At 42.7% G+C, this 12,944-nt stretch overlaps 1 protein-coding gene across 30 annotated transcripts in view; it reads right to left on the bottom strand.

The window, feature by feature from the left end:
- The window catches only part of CLCN6 (Cl-/H+ antiporter 6), a 33,814-nt gene extending 20,950 nt beyond the window's left edge, over positions 1-12,864 (bottom strand). For 4 of the 30 annotated variants that reach the window (XR_015143412.1, XM_086344520.1, XM_086344535.1 and 1 more), the window contains exons 1-4: positions 12,727-12,864; positions 11,880-11,939; positions 5,845-5,910; positions 5,101-5,166 (exon numbers count right to left, since the gene is read on the bottom strand). Coding sequence is in view for 9 of the 30 variants with exons in the window: in XM_086344520.1 (XP_086200646.1) it covers positions 5,101-5,166; positions 5,845-5,910; positions 11,880-11,939; positions 12,727-12,813 (279 nt within the window). In the remaining 21 variants the exon portion in view is untranslated. Of the gene's footprint in view, positions 1-361; positions 469-2,428; positions 2,496-5,100; positions 5,167-5,844; positions 5,911-11,759; positions 11,940-12,151; positions 12,668-12,726 lie in introns of those variants that run through there. The other 26 variants (XR_015143410.1, XM_086344518.1, XR_015143411.1 and 23 more) reach the window with 23 other exon arrangements.
- Positions 12,865-12,944: the final 80 nt, after the last annotated feature.

The following is a 12,944-nucleotide window of genomic DNA, read 5'->3' as shown; positions in this document are numbered from 1 at the left end:
TCTATGGGGTCGCACAGAGTCGGACACGACTGACGCGACTTAGCAGCAGCAGCAGCAAGGTTTAAAGCATTTGTTATTCTAAGGTGTTTTCACAATTCCCCAGGTGTTTCTTCTAATGTGCTGTCAAGGTTGAGAGGCAACCTCCTAGTCCAGATTGTTCCCCTTTAATCTCCCCAGAGGCTGAAACCACTTTCAGAAAACCTCTCTAAGTGAAAGAGAGATCACTTTTTCTACAAGAATCTATACTCTTAAGACTAAATCAGTGTCTTGACATTTCGGAAATGGAGATGGAGAAAAATGGACTCCCCAACAACCTCATGAGCAAGAAGACCCCCACTGCCTCACCCCCATCACACCTCACCTCAATTAGGACAAGAAGGCTTGCGAAAAAGACAAACGTCAAGTTGAAACCCAAGAGTTCCAGGAGGGACAGCGCGAGACAGCCTTTCTGGCTGCACTCCTCCACCGCTGCAGAAATGGGGTTAAGGAAAACGAGCCTGCCAGTAGGGGTGGTCCTGCCACTAAGTATGAAGCAGTTTTTCTTCCTCTGAAGCATGGGGGCTGCTTACTGCACATCTTCCTGTTTTCCACATATAAACTTCACAAAAACACAACTGTCTGAGATATCTTCTCACTGGTGTTTTCAGTCATTAAGTCATGTCTGACTCTTTCGCGACCCCATGGACTGTAGCCTGCTGGGCTCCTCTGTCCAAGGGATTTCCCAGGCAAGAATACTGGAGTGGGTCGCCATTTCTTTCTCCAGGGGATGTTCTCAACCCAGGGGTAGAAACCGCGACTCTTGCATGGGCAGGCATTGAGCCACCAGGGAAGCCTTTGTCTCCTACACTAGGAACCATTTTAAAATCATGAAATACTTCAAACATTACAAGATGTACAAACATCTGTACCCTCAGAGCCTTAACAAATCTCAGTGTTAAGCCACATCTGCTCCAGGTGCTTTTTGAAAATTCAAACACTAGATACCGTTCAAAACAGCAACAAAACCCCTTGTGTCTCCCTCCCTCTTTCATGGAAGAAACCCCTAAGCTGAACCCTTGCACATCCTCCCCGGAACACGTCCATGTGCATCCATACTGTTCTGAGTGTTTCTGAAATTAAAACAGTGGCGTTGCGGTTGATGCACCTTCTACCCTTGCTCTCTCTCCCTCAACACTTTTTGAGAATTAGCCATGTTGATCTAAAAGCTCTGGTTCATTTTAACTTCTATGTGAAATTACACCATCTGAATTACAACTGGCCCACTCTCCCATCTGCTGTGACAGCAGTGTTCTGCAGTCCCAGAGATGCAATGAACATCTCTGTGCATGTCTGAGCGCCACGCCTAGAACACAAACGCAGGAGTCAGGGACGCGCACCGTCCTGTGTATTTAACTTTCACTTCCCTGCTGGTGGGAGGTTAAGCGCTCTTCCACAGGTCATTTTCCTCTTCTGAGAACTGTCTGCTCACATCCTTTGTATGTTTTTCTACTGAGCTGTTTCGGCTTTTTTCTTAATTGAGTTGCTGTTCTCCCTCTATTATGGATACTAATTATCTGTCTCTTAAATGCACAGAGAGTCACTTCTCCTAAGCTGTAAACTTGTTTTTCAGTTTGTTTATGGAGTTTTATTGTCTGAGTTTTTTTTTTTGATGCGTGTATAAACAGAATGTTTACTTTGATGTCATCAAGTTTATTGATCTTCATGCCTTCTGGAGTTCTTAGAGGTTACTCCCTGGTCTTGACGTTACACAGTCTCTTCAAGTTTTGTTTTGCCTATTTACATCTTTAATCCATCTGGAATTAATGTATAGTACAAAGTAAGAATCTAATTTTGTATTTTTCCAGATGGGTAACCAATCTCCCAGCATCTTTTATTAACAAACCCATCCTTTCTCACTGATTTATAATATCAACTCTGTCACTCACTGCATTGCTGTATGTGTGTGGGCCCATTTCTGCTTCTCTATTACTTTCCACTGGTCTAACTGGGTGTTCTTGTACCAATATGACACTGGGTTAATTACTATATCTTAAATTATGTAAATCTTGACATCTAGGACGGCCAGTCCCATCTGCTGTTCAAAGCTGTCTCAGATACTTTGGGCTCTTTATGATTCCACACAAATTTAGGAAGAGAATTATTTTCAAGTTCCATGAACAATTCTAGTGAGATTTTCCTTGGAACCACAATCAGTTCACAGACTGATAAGAAAAAACAGGTATCTGGGCTTCGTGTCTTACTACCATGACCATGAGCATCTTTCTATTCAAGTCTTCCTCTGTGTCCTTTGATAATAATGCAAAACTTTAATCACAAGTGGCCAATAAGTAGCTCTTCAAAGATCACGTCTGTAAACTCATTTCTGTATGGGAAAGCAGGGTGAGCAACCACACATGTTGGGGAACACTGTGACCCTTGTAAAGGATACATGCCTGCACCACACCAAACTTGAGCTGCGTGAAAAGCCGAGCAAAGAAGTCCACGAAGAGACCCACCTGGGAAGAGGACAAGAGCTGTCACCTGAGTTTCCACACTGTCATAGGCACTCCCCTGGAAACACAGCCCCCCACCCCCCACCGCTTGTTCTCCTTGGTCACACGCACCCATGCTACCAACAGGCCATGTGTGAACAGGCCTTTCCTTAGTCAAGGAGTGCCCCACCTGAGTCTGGTCCCACAGCCCTTCTGAGGACAAAAGAAGGGGTGTAGCTAAGTTGTCAGAAGGAGAGTTACAACACATAGGGATAAGAATAAAAAAAGAACCTCAGACCAAGGAAGACTGAGTGCTTAGAAATAGTACAGAGGCGTGTGAGGGCCTGCTCTGCTCTTCCCAAAGGTAGGGTCAAAAGAAGAAAGCCAAACACACTTTCAGTGATCCTTAGCTGGGTAAGTGTAGAAAACATTAGGGTATCAGAATATTACTTTGAAAGCCAGTACCTACTCAGGAGTAGTATATGGCTGTTGCACATGTTATTGTTCATTCACTAAGTTATGTCCGAGTCTTTGCAACCACCTTGACTGCAGCATGCCAGGCTCCTGTCCTCCACTATCTCTCAGAGTTTGCTCAAGTTCTTGTCCATTGATGATGCCATCCAACCATCTCATCTCCTGTCACCCCCTTCTCCTTCTGCCCTCAATCTTTCCCAGCATCAGGATTTTTTCCAATGAGTTGGCTCTTTGCATCAGGCAGCCAAAGTATATTCAGGACTGATTTCCTTTAGGATTGACTGGTTTGAACTCCTTGTATTCCAAGGGACTCTCAAGAGTCTTCTCCAACACCACAATTCAAAAGCATTGATTCTTTGGCACTCTGTTATTACCATTTTATAAATCATGACTTCGATTTATAACCATTGTATAACCAATGATTAGCCTGGTGAATAAGAGAAAACCACTCCTGTTCCACTAGCTCACTCTCTGAAGGGCATGCTCAGGACTTAACAGAGAACTGGGAAGACTTCTGACCATGTGAATTCAGGATCAAAGGCTTTGTGCCTTTAACTCTGGTCTTCCCACAAACCAGTGCTTGGGGGGCTTTTAAATATTGAAACAATAAACAGTGACAGATCAAAGGAGAAGAGAGCCAGCAGCAAGAGGAGATGGTTGCTACATTATTAAGGCAGGTCTGCTTTCAGACCTGCCTTAAGGCAGAACAGGAGGGTGTTCGGTAAAGTTGCTAGAGTTTGACACGACAGTTGCAGAAAGACTAACACCTATATGGCTAGTGACTATGCTTATTACAAGGTAATCTGCAACCAGGAAACTATAAAGCAAAATAAAACAATTAAATCAGCCCACGATTCCCCACAATGGCAGAACATTATCAAAGAGGCCTCCTGAATGCTATTAATCTTAAATAGTAAGATGTTCCTTCATCTCTGAATTTACTGCAGTAAAAATCTGAAATTAAAACCTGTGGTCAGTTCCTATGGCTATGTTATGTTTAAATATGCATTTACACTTAATGGGTACGTTATCTAGAATTAAGTTTGAAACCTGTGGTTAATTCTAGAGAAAGGTGATGAACAGGCTACTGCTTAAGAATACATATACACTGTTACGGGCTAATGTTTGTGGTCTCCCCTGCCCACTCCCAAATTCATATGTTGAAATGCTAACCTCCTCTAATTAGGAGGTGGGGGGGGGGCCTCTGTAGGTAATTAGGTCATGAATAGGATTAGTGTCCTTATAAAAGAGACCCCAGAGAGCTCCCTTGCCTCTCCTGCCACCTGAAGACACAGCAAAAAGATGGCCATATGTGAATGACGAATTGGGCCCTCACCAGACACCAGATCTGTTGGCCTGGACATTTCAGACCCCAGAACTATGAAAAGTAAATGCCTGTTGTTTAAACCCCTCAGTCCACGGTACTTTTGCTATAGCAGTCTGTATGGATGAAGACAATCCCCTTTTCTAACAATGTATTGTCAGAAAATCAGATTTGACATTTATCATTTGGATTGTCTACTAACTCTTCCAGCTTCTCTGCTCCGGGTTGAAGCACGGTGAGTCAGCAGTTATGGTTCCAGACTTTTGCTATGACAATCTTTGGCAATATTTCATGATTTCTTCTTGTCTGGGATTCATCTGTGAATGTGCTGACCCAGAACCCTGTGCACTCAGGCGTATTTCTCTACCCACAACTGCCAGCTCTACCTTCTAGGTAAAATGAGCAGTGTTCAGGGAAGAGGGACGGCGTAATGAGTTCATGGAGATCCGCGATGTCCTATTTACTGGCATGCTGTGCTCGAGCAAAGAGCATAATAGCCACACTTTTGTTCTCATCATGTTGCTTTCTCCCTGCACAGTGACCTCAGCATCCACTAAGCACTCTCCCCATTCTGCCATCTACCTAATGGGACCACATAACAAAGGACAGGTCTTGAGCAAGACTTCAAGTGCTTTAAAGGACATCAGTGTTGCATGGCTCACTTTCATTTCAGAAATTGAAAAGTATAAAAAAAGTATCAGGATTATACTTAAAAAAGAAAGAAAGAAAAAAGGCATTCTCTGTTAGAAGGACAAATGACTTATCTGCCAGACTGGCACATGCCCTCTGCCCTCTGCTGCCCCTTGGCCCACGATCTCCTCGCCTGCTCACCAGACCGGTGCAGACTCCAATGGCAAACACCATCATCCACTTGACTGCCTCATACTTGCGACCTTTCTGTTCACAAAGGAAAAGAATGACTCAGGATTATGATGGCAGCAACGGGGAACTACATCTTAGGCAACCAGTTTCAGACTAAATTCCACATGGACAGCAAGCACAGAGGTGATATCTGGTGTGGCAGGGAAGCTTTACAATGCAAGAATGAAGAACGCGAAGGGCCAGGCCAGGTGCACTGACAGTGGACATGCTGGCTGGCAGGTTGAAGGACTAAGGAATTAATAGATTTAATTTAGTTAATAGATGGTATTAATAAATATCCCATGAAAAGGATTAAGAGTCCAAAGGTTAAGGAAATCACTAAAGTATTTAGAACAAAAAAGAGGCTGTCCAAAAGAGACACAGATGTATAGAAAAGCCTTTTGGACTCTGCAGGAGAAGGCGAGGGTTGAGAGAATAGCATTGAAATATGTATATTATCATATGTGAAACAGATCACCAGTCTAGGTTCGATGCATGAGACAGAGTGCTCAGGGGTGGGATGGGGAGGGAGGTGGGAGCGGGGTTCAGGATGGGGAACACATGTACACCCATGGCTGATTCATGTCAATGTATGGCAAAAACCACTACAATATTGTAAAGTAATTAGTCTCCAATTAAAATAAATAAATTAAAAAAAGAAAAAGAGGCTGTCATAAAACCTACTTGGTCCCAAAAGATCAATAAGGAACTCACCTTATTATCCATAGTCTCCAAAACTTCCAGATAAGGGTCATTGATACAGCGATCATAATCCAAACTCTGAAAGAGGGATGTGTGAGTAAAGAAAAAGTTATAAGCAGATAGGAAGAATTACCATAACCTGGAAAGGATAAACCTTCCAGTTCCCACCACTCAAAGCACTGATGGCCAGAGCAGCACTCAGGAAGGGCTTGTTAGAAACACAGACTCTTGGACGCCCTCAGGTCCTTCTTAATCAAAATCACTTACATGGACGTTTCAGCAGCACCCCTGTAGGTGAATACTTTACGCTTTAGGAAGTTTTAAACTACATATTTTTAAGTGCCCTGTTTCTGCCAAACACTAAAGTCCTCATGCCCTCACTGGTGTTACCCAACTTACTCCATTAATGAACAAATGCTTCCATTAACCAGAACCAAATTAATTTAGCAAGTCTAATTTTAAGTATCTTCTGCAGTTAGGATCTGTGAAAAAGAGGTGAGTCACAAGACAAACGTGGAGACTGTTTTAAAAAAACAACTTCCAGTTTATGTTAGAAGAGGCACAGATCCAGCCTGGCTCCTAAAACAGTTCCTTAAACTTCACGGAACACAGCAGTTTCGCAAACAATCTGCAGGTGTGCCAGGGACATTTCTGAGGAACAGTTCAAAGGAAGTGATTTTATTTCTACATCATGCACAAGCAGTAGCAGTCTGGCACCAAAGGAAAACAGTCTGCTGTGTGCTCTCTCCCCGTAACCTGTTGCTACCTACACATCAGCTAGTGAACAAACTTGGGACACTGGCCTGGTGGCCACACTCCCACACAGGAGTTCAGAGTCAGCCGCTAAACAAACGCAGGTGTGACATGTGATAGTTCATTCCATTTCTGTGACTACCCAAAGTCCAAATTCCTTTTCTAAAAGGGTCCTGGAGTAGCAGCAGGTGACTGATCAAATCAACTTTTATCCACCCAATATGCAAGACTATGTAGTCATAGGGCTTCCCAGGTGGTACTAGTGGTAAAGAACCTGCCTGCCAATACAGGGGACGTAAGAGACTCGGGTTGGGAAGATCCCCTGCAGGAGGGCATGGCAACCCACTTCAGTGTTCTTGCCTGGAGAATCCCATGGACAGAGGAGTCTGGCAGGCTACAGTCCATAGGGTTGCACAGAGTTGGACACGACTGAATCGACTTAGCACGCACACATTCATGTAGCCATTAAAAGAATTTGGACAGGTCTTCAAGGACAGATGTGGCCAATGTGCAAAGATTAAGTTAAAAAGGCAAGATGCAAAATAAATAAAGGCAGATGTAGATTAAAAGGTGTAATAGCATCCTATTTTGATTAAACAAAGATTTGTATGTCAGCAAACAATAGAAAACGTTTGGGAAAACCGTTCACAATGGTTAACTCTGAGGTGGTATTTCAGTAGGCACTCACATCTGGATATTACTTAAAATTTTCCTGGCAAATATGGTGAACATTTTTTTATATTAAAACAAAATTGTCTGCCTGATTATAAAACAAAAAAAAACAATCAGGGGAAAAAAAAAAACCAACCATTAAACAATATTTCTGCTGGGAAACTAGACCCATCAGTGAATGATTAAACATATGTGTATTTAGTGGTAATATATATACACATATATGGTTTACATACACACACACACACACACACACACATATGCACACACATACAGTAGACCCTTGAACAACAAAGGGGTTAGGGGAAGCAACTTTCCACACAGGTAAAAATCCACATTTTGCTATTTCTTCCTCAAAAATGAAGAATTTGATAAATGGCTCAACCAAGGACAACAAGCTGAAATAATGTGGATAGAATCAGGACTCAACCCTAGTTCTTTAGATTCCACACACTGTGATCTCTAATGCAACACAAATTCTTCCCCACACTTAAAAGATTTATAAAATGAAAATACAATATTTATTGGAAAAAACAAAAACAACAAACTTGCATGTAAGTGGACCTGAGCACTTTAAACTCATGTTGTTCAAGGGGTAATTGTATGTCCACACACATATACATATATATGTGTGTATGTATACACACACACACATTTTAATCAATTAAGTGACATCACATTCTAGGAACAAATGGGAAAAAATTAACATGTTGAAAAATATGATATCCTTCATGCCCAATATGTATAAAAATCACTAGCAATTATTTGCTTGATGGTTCTAATAATGCTTAGGCTCCATAAACATTGAGAAGGTTTGCAGACATCCACAACAGGCAAAGGTATAGCCACAGAAAGTAGATTAGTGCTTGCCTACGGTCAGGGGCAAGAAGAGTGGGCGGTGACTGCTAACAGGTGCATGTTTTCTCTCCGGGTGATGAAAATATTCTGAAATTGATTTGATGATAGTTGTGCAACTCTGTGAATATACTAAAAACCACTGCATGTACAATTTAAATGGGTAAATTGTATAGAATGTGAATTATAGCTCAATAAGGCTATTAAAAGGGGCATTTAGAAAAAACTGTAATACAAGAACACCAAACTTTTTTTTTAAGCTTTGAAAATTTGACACTTGGTAAACATGTACCCATGAACTATATGATCTATTATTAAAACCAGATAATTACTTCTCCTTTGTCATGACTAATTTTCTGTTATTTCTGCTGTATATGTTGCTCTTTGGTTTGGGAAACTAACAACTTCTTTAAAATAAAATTCTTTAAAAATAAAACTTGTATAGGTAGGCTGCAGGGCTGATGTCCATGGTTATGAGCAAACATGGCATTCGGCTACAGGGCACAAATGGGGACTGAGGTGTAGCCCAAATTCACTCAGGAAGGCATCTTACGGCCCACACAAAAAGCACCTTCGATGGGCCTTTAGCAGAGGTGTCGGCGTTGAAATGACTCAGAGAGGGGAGGCCTGTTAGAAATTCTAAGTCCTCAGCTCTAAGGGGGTGCCTTTCTCTACCTCAAAAGGGCACTATAGGTTCTGTGGCATGCAGAAAAACAACACTCCTTGGGAATGGTCTCATCCCACAAACAGGGAGTTGATATTATTCAAACCATCTATAATGAGAATGGATGTCAAACGGGGATTCTAACATCTTGTAAGATCCCGAACTTATTAAAGAAAAAGTCAAGTACATACAATGAACTTTTACTAAGGCAGGAACTGTGTGTGCTAGTCACTTGGTTGTGTCCAACTCTTTGTGAGCCTGCCAGGCTCCTCTATCCGTGGAATTCTCTAGGCCAAGAATACCAGGGTGGGTAGCCATTCCCTTCTCCAGGGGATCTTCCCAACCCAGGGATTGAACCCAGGTTTCCCGCATTGCAGGCGATTCTTTACCAGCTGAGCTACCAGGGAAGCCCACTAAGGCAGGAAGTAGCACATTTTAGAAAGATCTTCAGCAGAAGGGTTTTCTAGTTGATCCCTCATAAATAAAATCTGAGCTGACTTTTCTGAATCAATGCCTAACTAACTTGCTCTTACAGCAGATGCTCTCAAGAAGATGGTTAATTGAGAAATATTAATGACTCACATGGAAGAACATTAACCCATAAAATTTACACAAATATGCATATCAGGTGAGAGGAAATGCATTACTGACATGAGTGCAATTTAGCAAAAAGAGTGAAGGGAACAGAAGATCAATGGAGCAGACATGCAGTGTTGAGATCTCAGGAGGAGGATAAAGGCTGGGACAGTGTCAGTTGTAACCATCAGAATGATATCACCAGGTTCAAGGAGGGATGGCGAGGTGACAGCACGAAATGGATTATCATACTAATTCTTGCAAATCTTTCTACTGTGTACAAGCAAACACGTATTTAAGAGTTATGGGACTTCCCTGATGGTCCAGGGACTAAGACTCCATGCTCCCAAAGCAGGGGGCCCAGGTTCCATCCCTGGTCAGGGAACTAGATCCCACATGCTGCAACTAAGAGTTTGCATGCCTTGACGAAGATTCAAGGTCCCGCTTGCTGCAACTAAGACCTGGCGCAGCCAAATAAAATAAATTTTTAAGAAGAAATATGAGACAATACATCATTGGATATAGTGCTTTTTGATTGATTAAAAGCACTCACATCAGAGTAACACATTATGCCACTGCGGTACAGTTGGCAAATTTTAGACTCTTAAAATTATTTTGTTAAGTCAATTGCAAGGGGAAAAAAAAAGATGAAACAAAACAAAACAAAGATGAAGGTGGAATCTACTTCCTCTCAAACCTATTTGACTTAAAAGATGTATCAAGTGCAACGTTAGGACCTTACTTGGAACCCAACTCAAACAAACTATGAAAAAGTACTTATGACATTTATAAGACAACTAGAAAACCCAAACACTGGTTGTTTGACATCAAGGACTTACTGTGAATTTCTCAGGTGTGAAAATGGCACTGGCTTATGATAGGAAAAAAAGTGTCCTTACCCACTAGAGACTCGAACTGAATTATTTATGGGTGAAATGATATGATGCATAGACTTTCCTTCAAGATAATAGGGGACCGGGGAAGCGGATGGGCACACACATGCAACACGGTCAGGCACGACTGAACGATGCTGTGTGACGAGTACGGGGGGTTTTCAGTGTACTATTCTGCCCATTTGTCTACATTTATGATCTGTAGCTTCTCATGGAACTTAAAAAAAGTTCCATGAGAAGCTACAGATCATAATAGATACACTAAATTCTATAGCAAGAGTACATAAGATATTAGAAAGAAAATTAGTCTGGGTATGTTATTGCTCTAGAATATTGAATTTTTTAAGTACATGGTATTATTTTTTTTTAAGTCATTAAGTATAGACACGATTAATCTCACTTTGGGAATTAGTTGTAAGAAAGCAATTAAAGATAAACAAGTAAGGATGGTCACCACCATGCAATTCATAACACAGAAAAGTCAGATAAAAAACATTATCTTATTTCATAGATAATGAAATACTATTTCCCCATTTAAAAATGAATTACAGAAAAGTATTGATAAACAAAAATTTGTTATCAACTGGGAGGGAAAACCATGTTAAAATAGTGTATTTAGTAGAATTTCACTTTGTTATTTAAAAGAAGGCACGGAAAAGGACGTTTAATAAAATGAACAGTCATCTTTTCATGAACAGGATTGTAGATTTTTCCCTAGCTTCTTTTTGCAAATCATATGAAAATCCTCTATCACAACCATGGCTTGTTTTTGCCATTTCAAAAGTCATAGAAATGTCACTATAAGCTGACTAAATAATAAAAGGTATACTCTAGCAGCACTGGCCTTCAGAGAAGGCAATGGCACCCCACTCCAGTACTCTTGCCTGGAAAATCCCATGGATGGAGGAGCCTGGTAGGCTGCGGTCCATGGGGTCGCTAAGAGTCAGACATGACTGAGCGACTTCACTTTCACTTTTCACTTTCATGCACTGGAGAAGGAAATGGCAACCCACTCCAGTGTTCTCGCCTAGAGAATCCCAGGGACAGGGCAGCCTGGTGGGCTGCCGTCTATGGGGTCGCACAGAGTCGGACACGACTGCAGCGACTTAGCAGCAGCAGCAGCACTGGCCCTACTGCTCCCCACCACACAAAACACACACACACGCTCTCTCTCTCTGAGTCCCGTGCATGAAGTCAGGAACTATAACCAAGAACTGACAATTCCAAGAGAAGCTGCTTGGGCAGGAAACAATCATCTGAAAACTCAGTTCTCTTAGAAGAAAAGCAAGGCTTCCTGGCTCACACATGTTTACAAGCAAATGCTGTCAGTGGCTTTGACTCTGGGTCTCTACAAGTTACAAAAGCAAACAGTCTAATGGCAAACACATGCTCTAACCAGGTTAAGGTGCAACAGACTGATGAAAGCCTGAAGACACACTCAGACCCTGCTTTGAGGCTAAGGTGAAAAAAGGGCTTCTTAAACAGCCCATTCTGACAAAGAAGTTATCTCTTACCTACTCACTCCCTGGGAGAGAAGGTCACAGAGCATCTCTGGTTGGAATCCCAATGCTTCAGTCTGAAGTGAGCTGGTCATTCACTTCTTCTGTTACCCAGACAGCATCTAAGAATCTTACCTCATAGTCTTTCCTTGGAAGGATCTCATCTTCCTCCTCCTGTGTTTCTCCAAGGATGGTCTAGAAAAACAAATACAGAGCAGGGAGACCCTTTCAATGTTTTTAAAAGTGGAAAGAGACAGAAGGATTTACTGAAACCAGCTACTAATTTCTAAATCCTCTGTAGCCATTATCATCAAATGGGAACACCTAAAACAAACAAACAAAAACATTTTGGGATGGGGGTGATGTGGTGAGGGTATACAGTCATCAGCTGAGTTCTTCACGCCTACCATACATTCTTCAAATCACCACTCATCTTCAGGACACTTCAAAGATGTCACCTGCCAGCTTAAGAGGGAAAGAATTCAGGTTCCTTCTGACAACACGTGGAGTCTTACATCAGGAGAGACTTGTCAACTCTGAGGATACAACTCAAGTTTTCCCAGGGTGCTTTGCAGAGGGAAGCTGGATTATCAGTGACCCAGAAAGGGTGAAGGATACAGTCACAGAGCGCTGGAAAAACTAAGCCAGCGGCATGATATGCAAAGTCCAGTGAAGGGGCTCATTCTGAAAATGCTCGTTTCATTCAAAACTCCTTTTAGGTGAAAACTAAAAAATTAATATGGATGAGATTGACTGGAGCTGGCCTAGATCTTCCCTCAGATTCCAGGGAGGGCTTATGAGAAAAGACCCCAGACTTGGGCACGTGAAGTCGTGCAGATGCTTCGAGAGCCCGGCGTGAGGAGCCCAGGCCCCACCCGCGGCCACCTGCGGGCCTAGCTCGACCCGGCCCCACCCCCGGCAACGCCTCTTGCAGTCCCTTAGCAACCGCCCCCTCCCCAGCCCGACTCCACCCGCTCCTTACCAGCTCCTCCGGGGTGCGGGTCTCACGGTCACCGCAGCAGCAACACCACCTGCAGCAGCAGCACAGGGACCCCCTGCATCCCGCCATCTTCCTCCTTTACTGCCACTCTGGCCCCCTCTGCCAACCCCCCTCCCACCCAGGATCCGCGCCTCACGTGACTGGTCCCGGGAGTGTCACGTGGCCCTCTCGAGCTTGAGGATGGAGACGGGGAGTGGCTG

The sequence above is a fragment of the Bos grunniens genome, chromosome 16 (assembly GCF_055505025.1).
Source record: "Bos grunniens cultivar Pamir isolate PY7600 chromosome 16, Bosgru_T2T1.0, whole genome shotgun sequence".
Lineage (NCBI taxonomy): Eukaryota > Metazoa > Chordata > Mammalia > Artiodactyla > Bovidae > Bos > Bos grunniens.
Note: the sequence above shows the minus strand (reverse complement) of the source record. Positions and strands in the feature narration are given on the sequence as shown.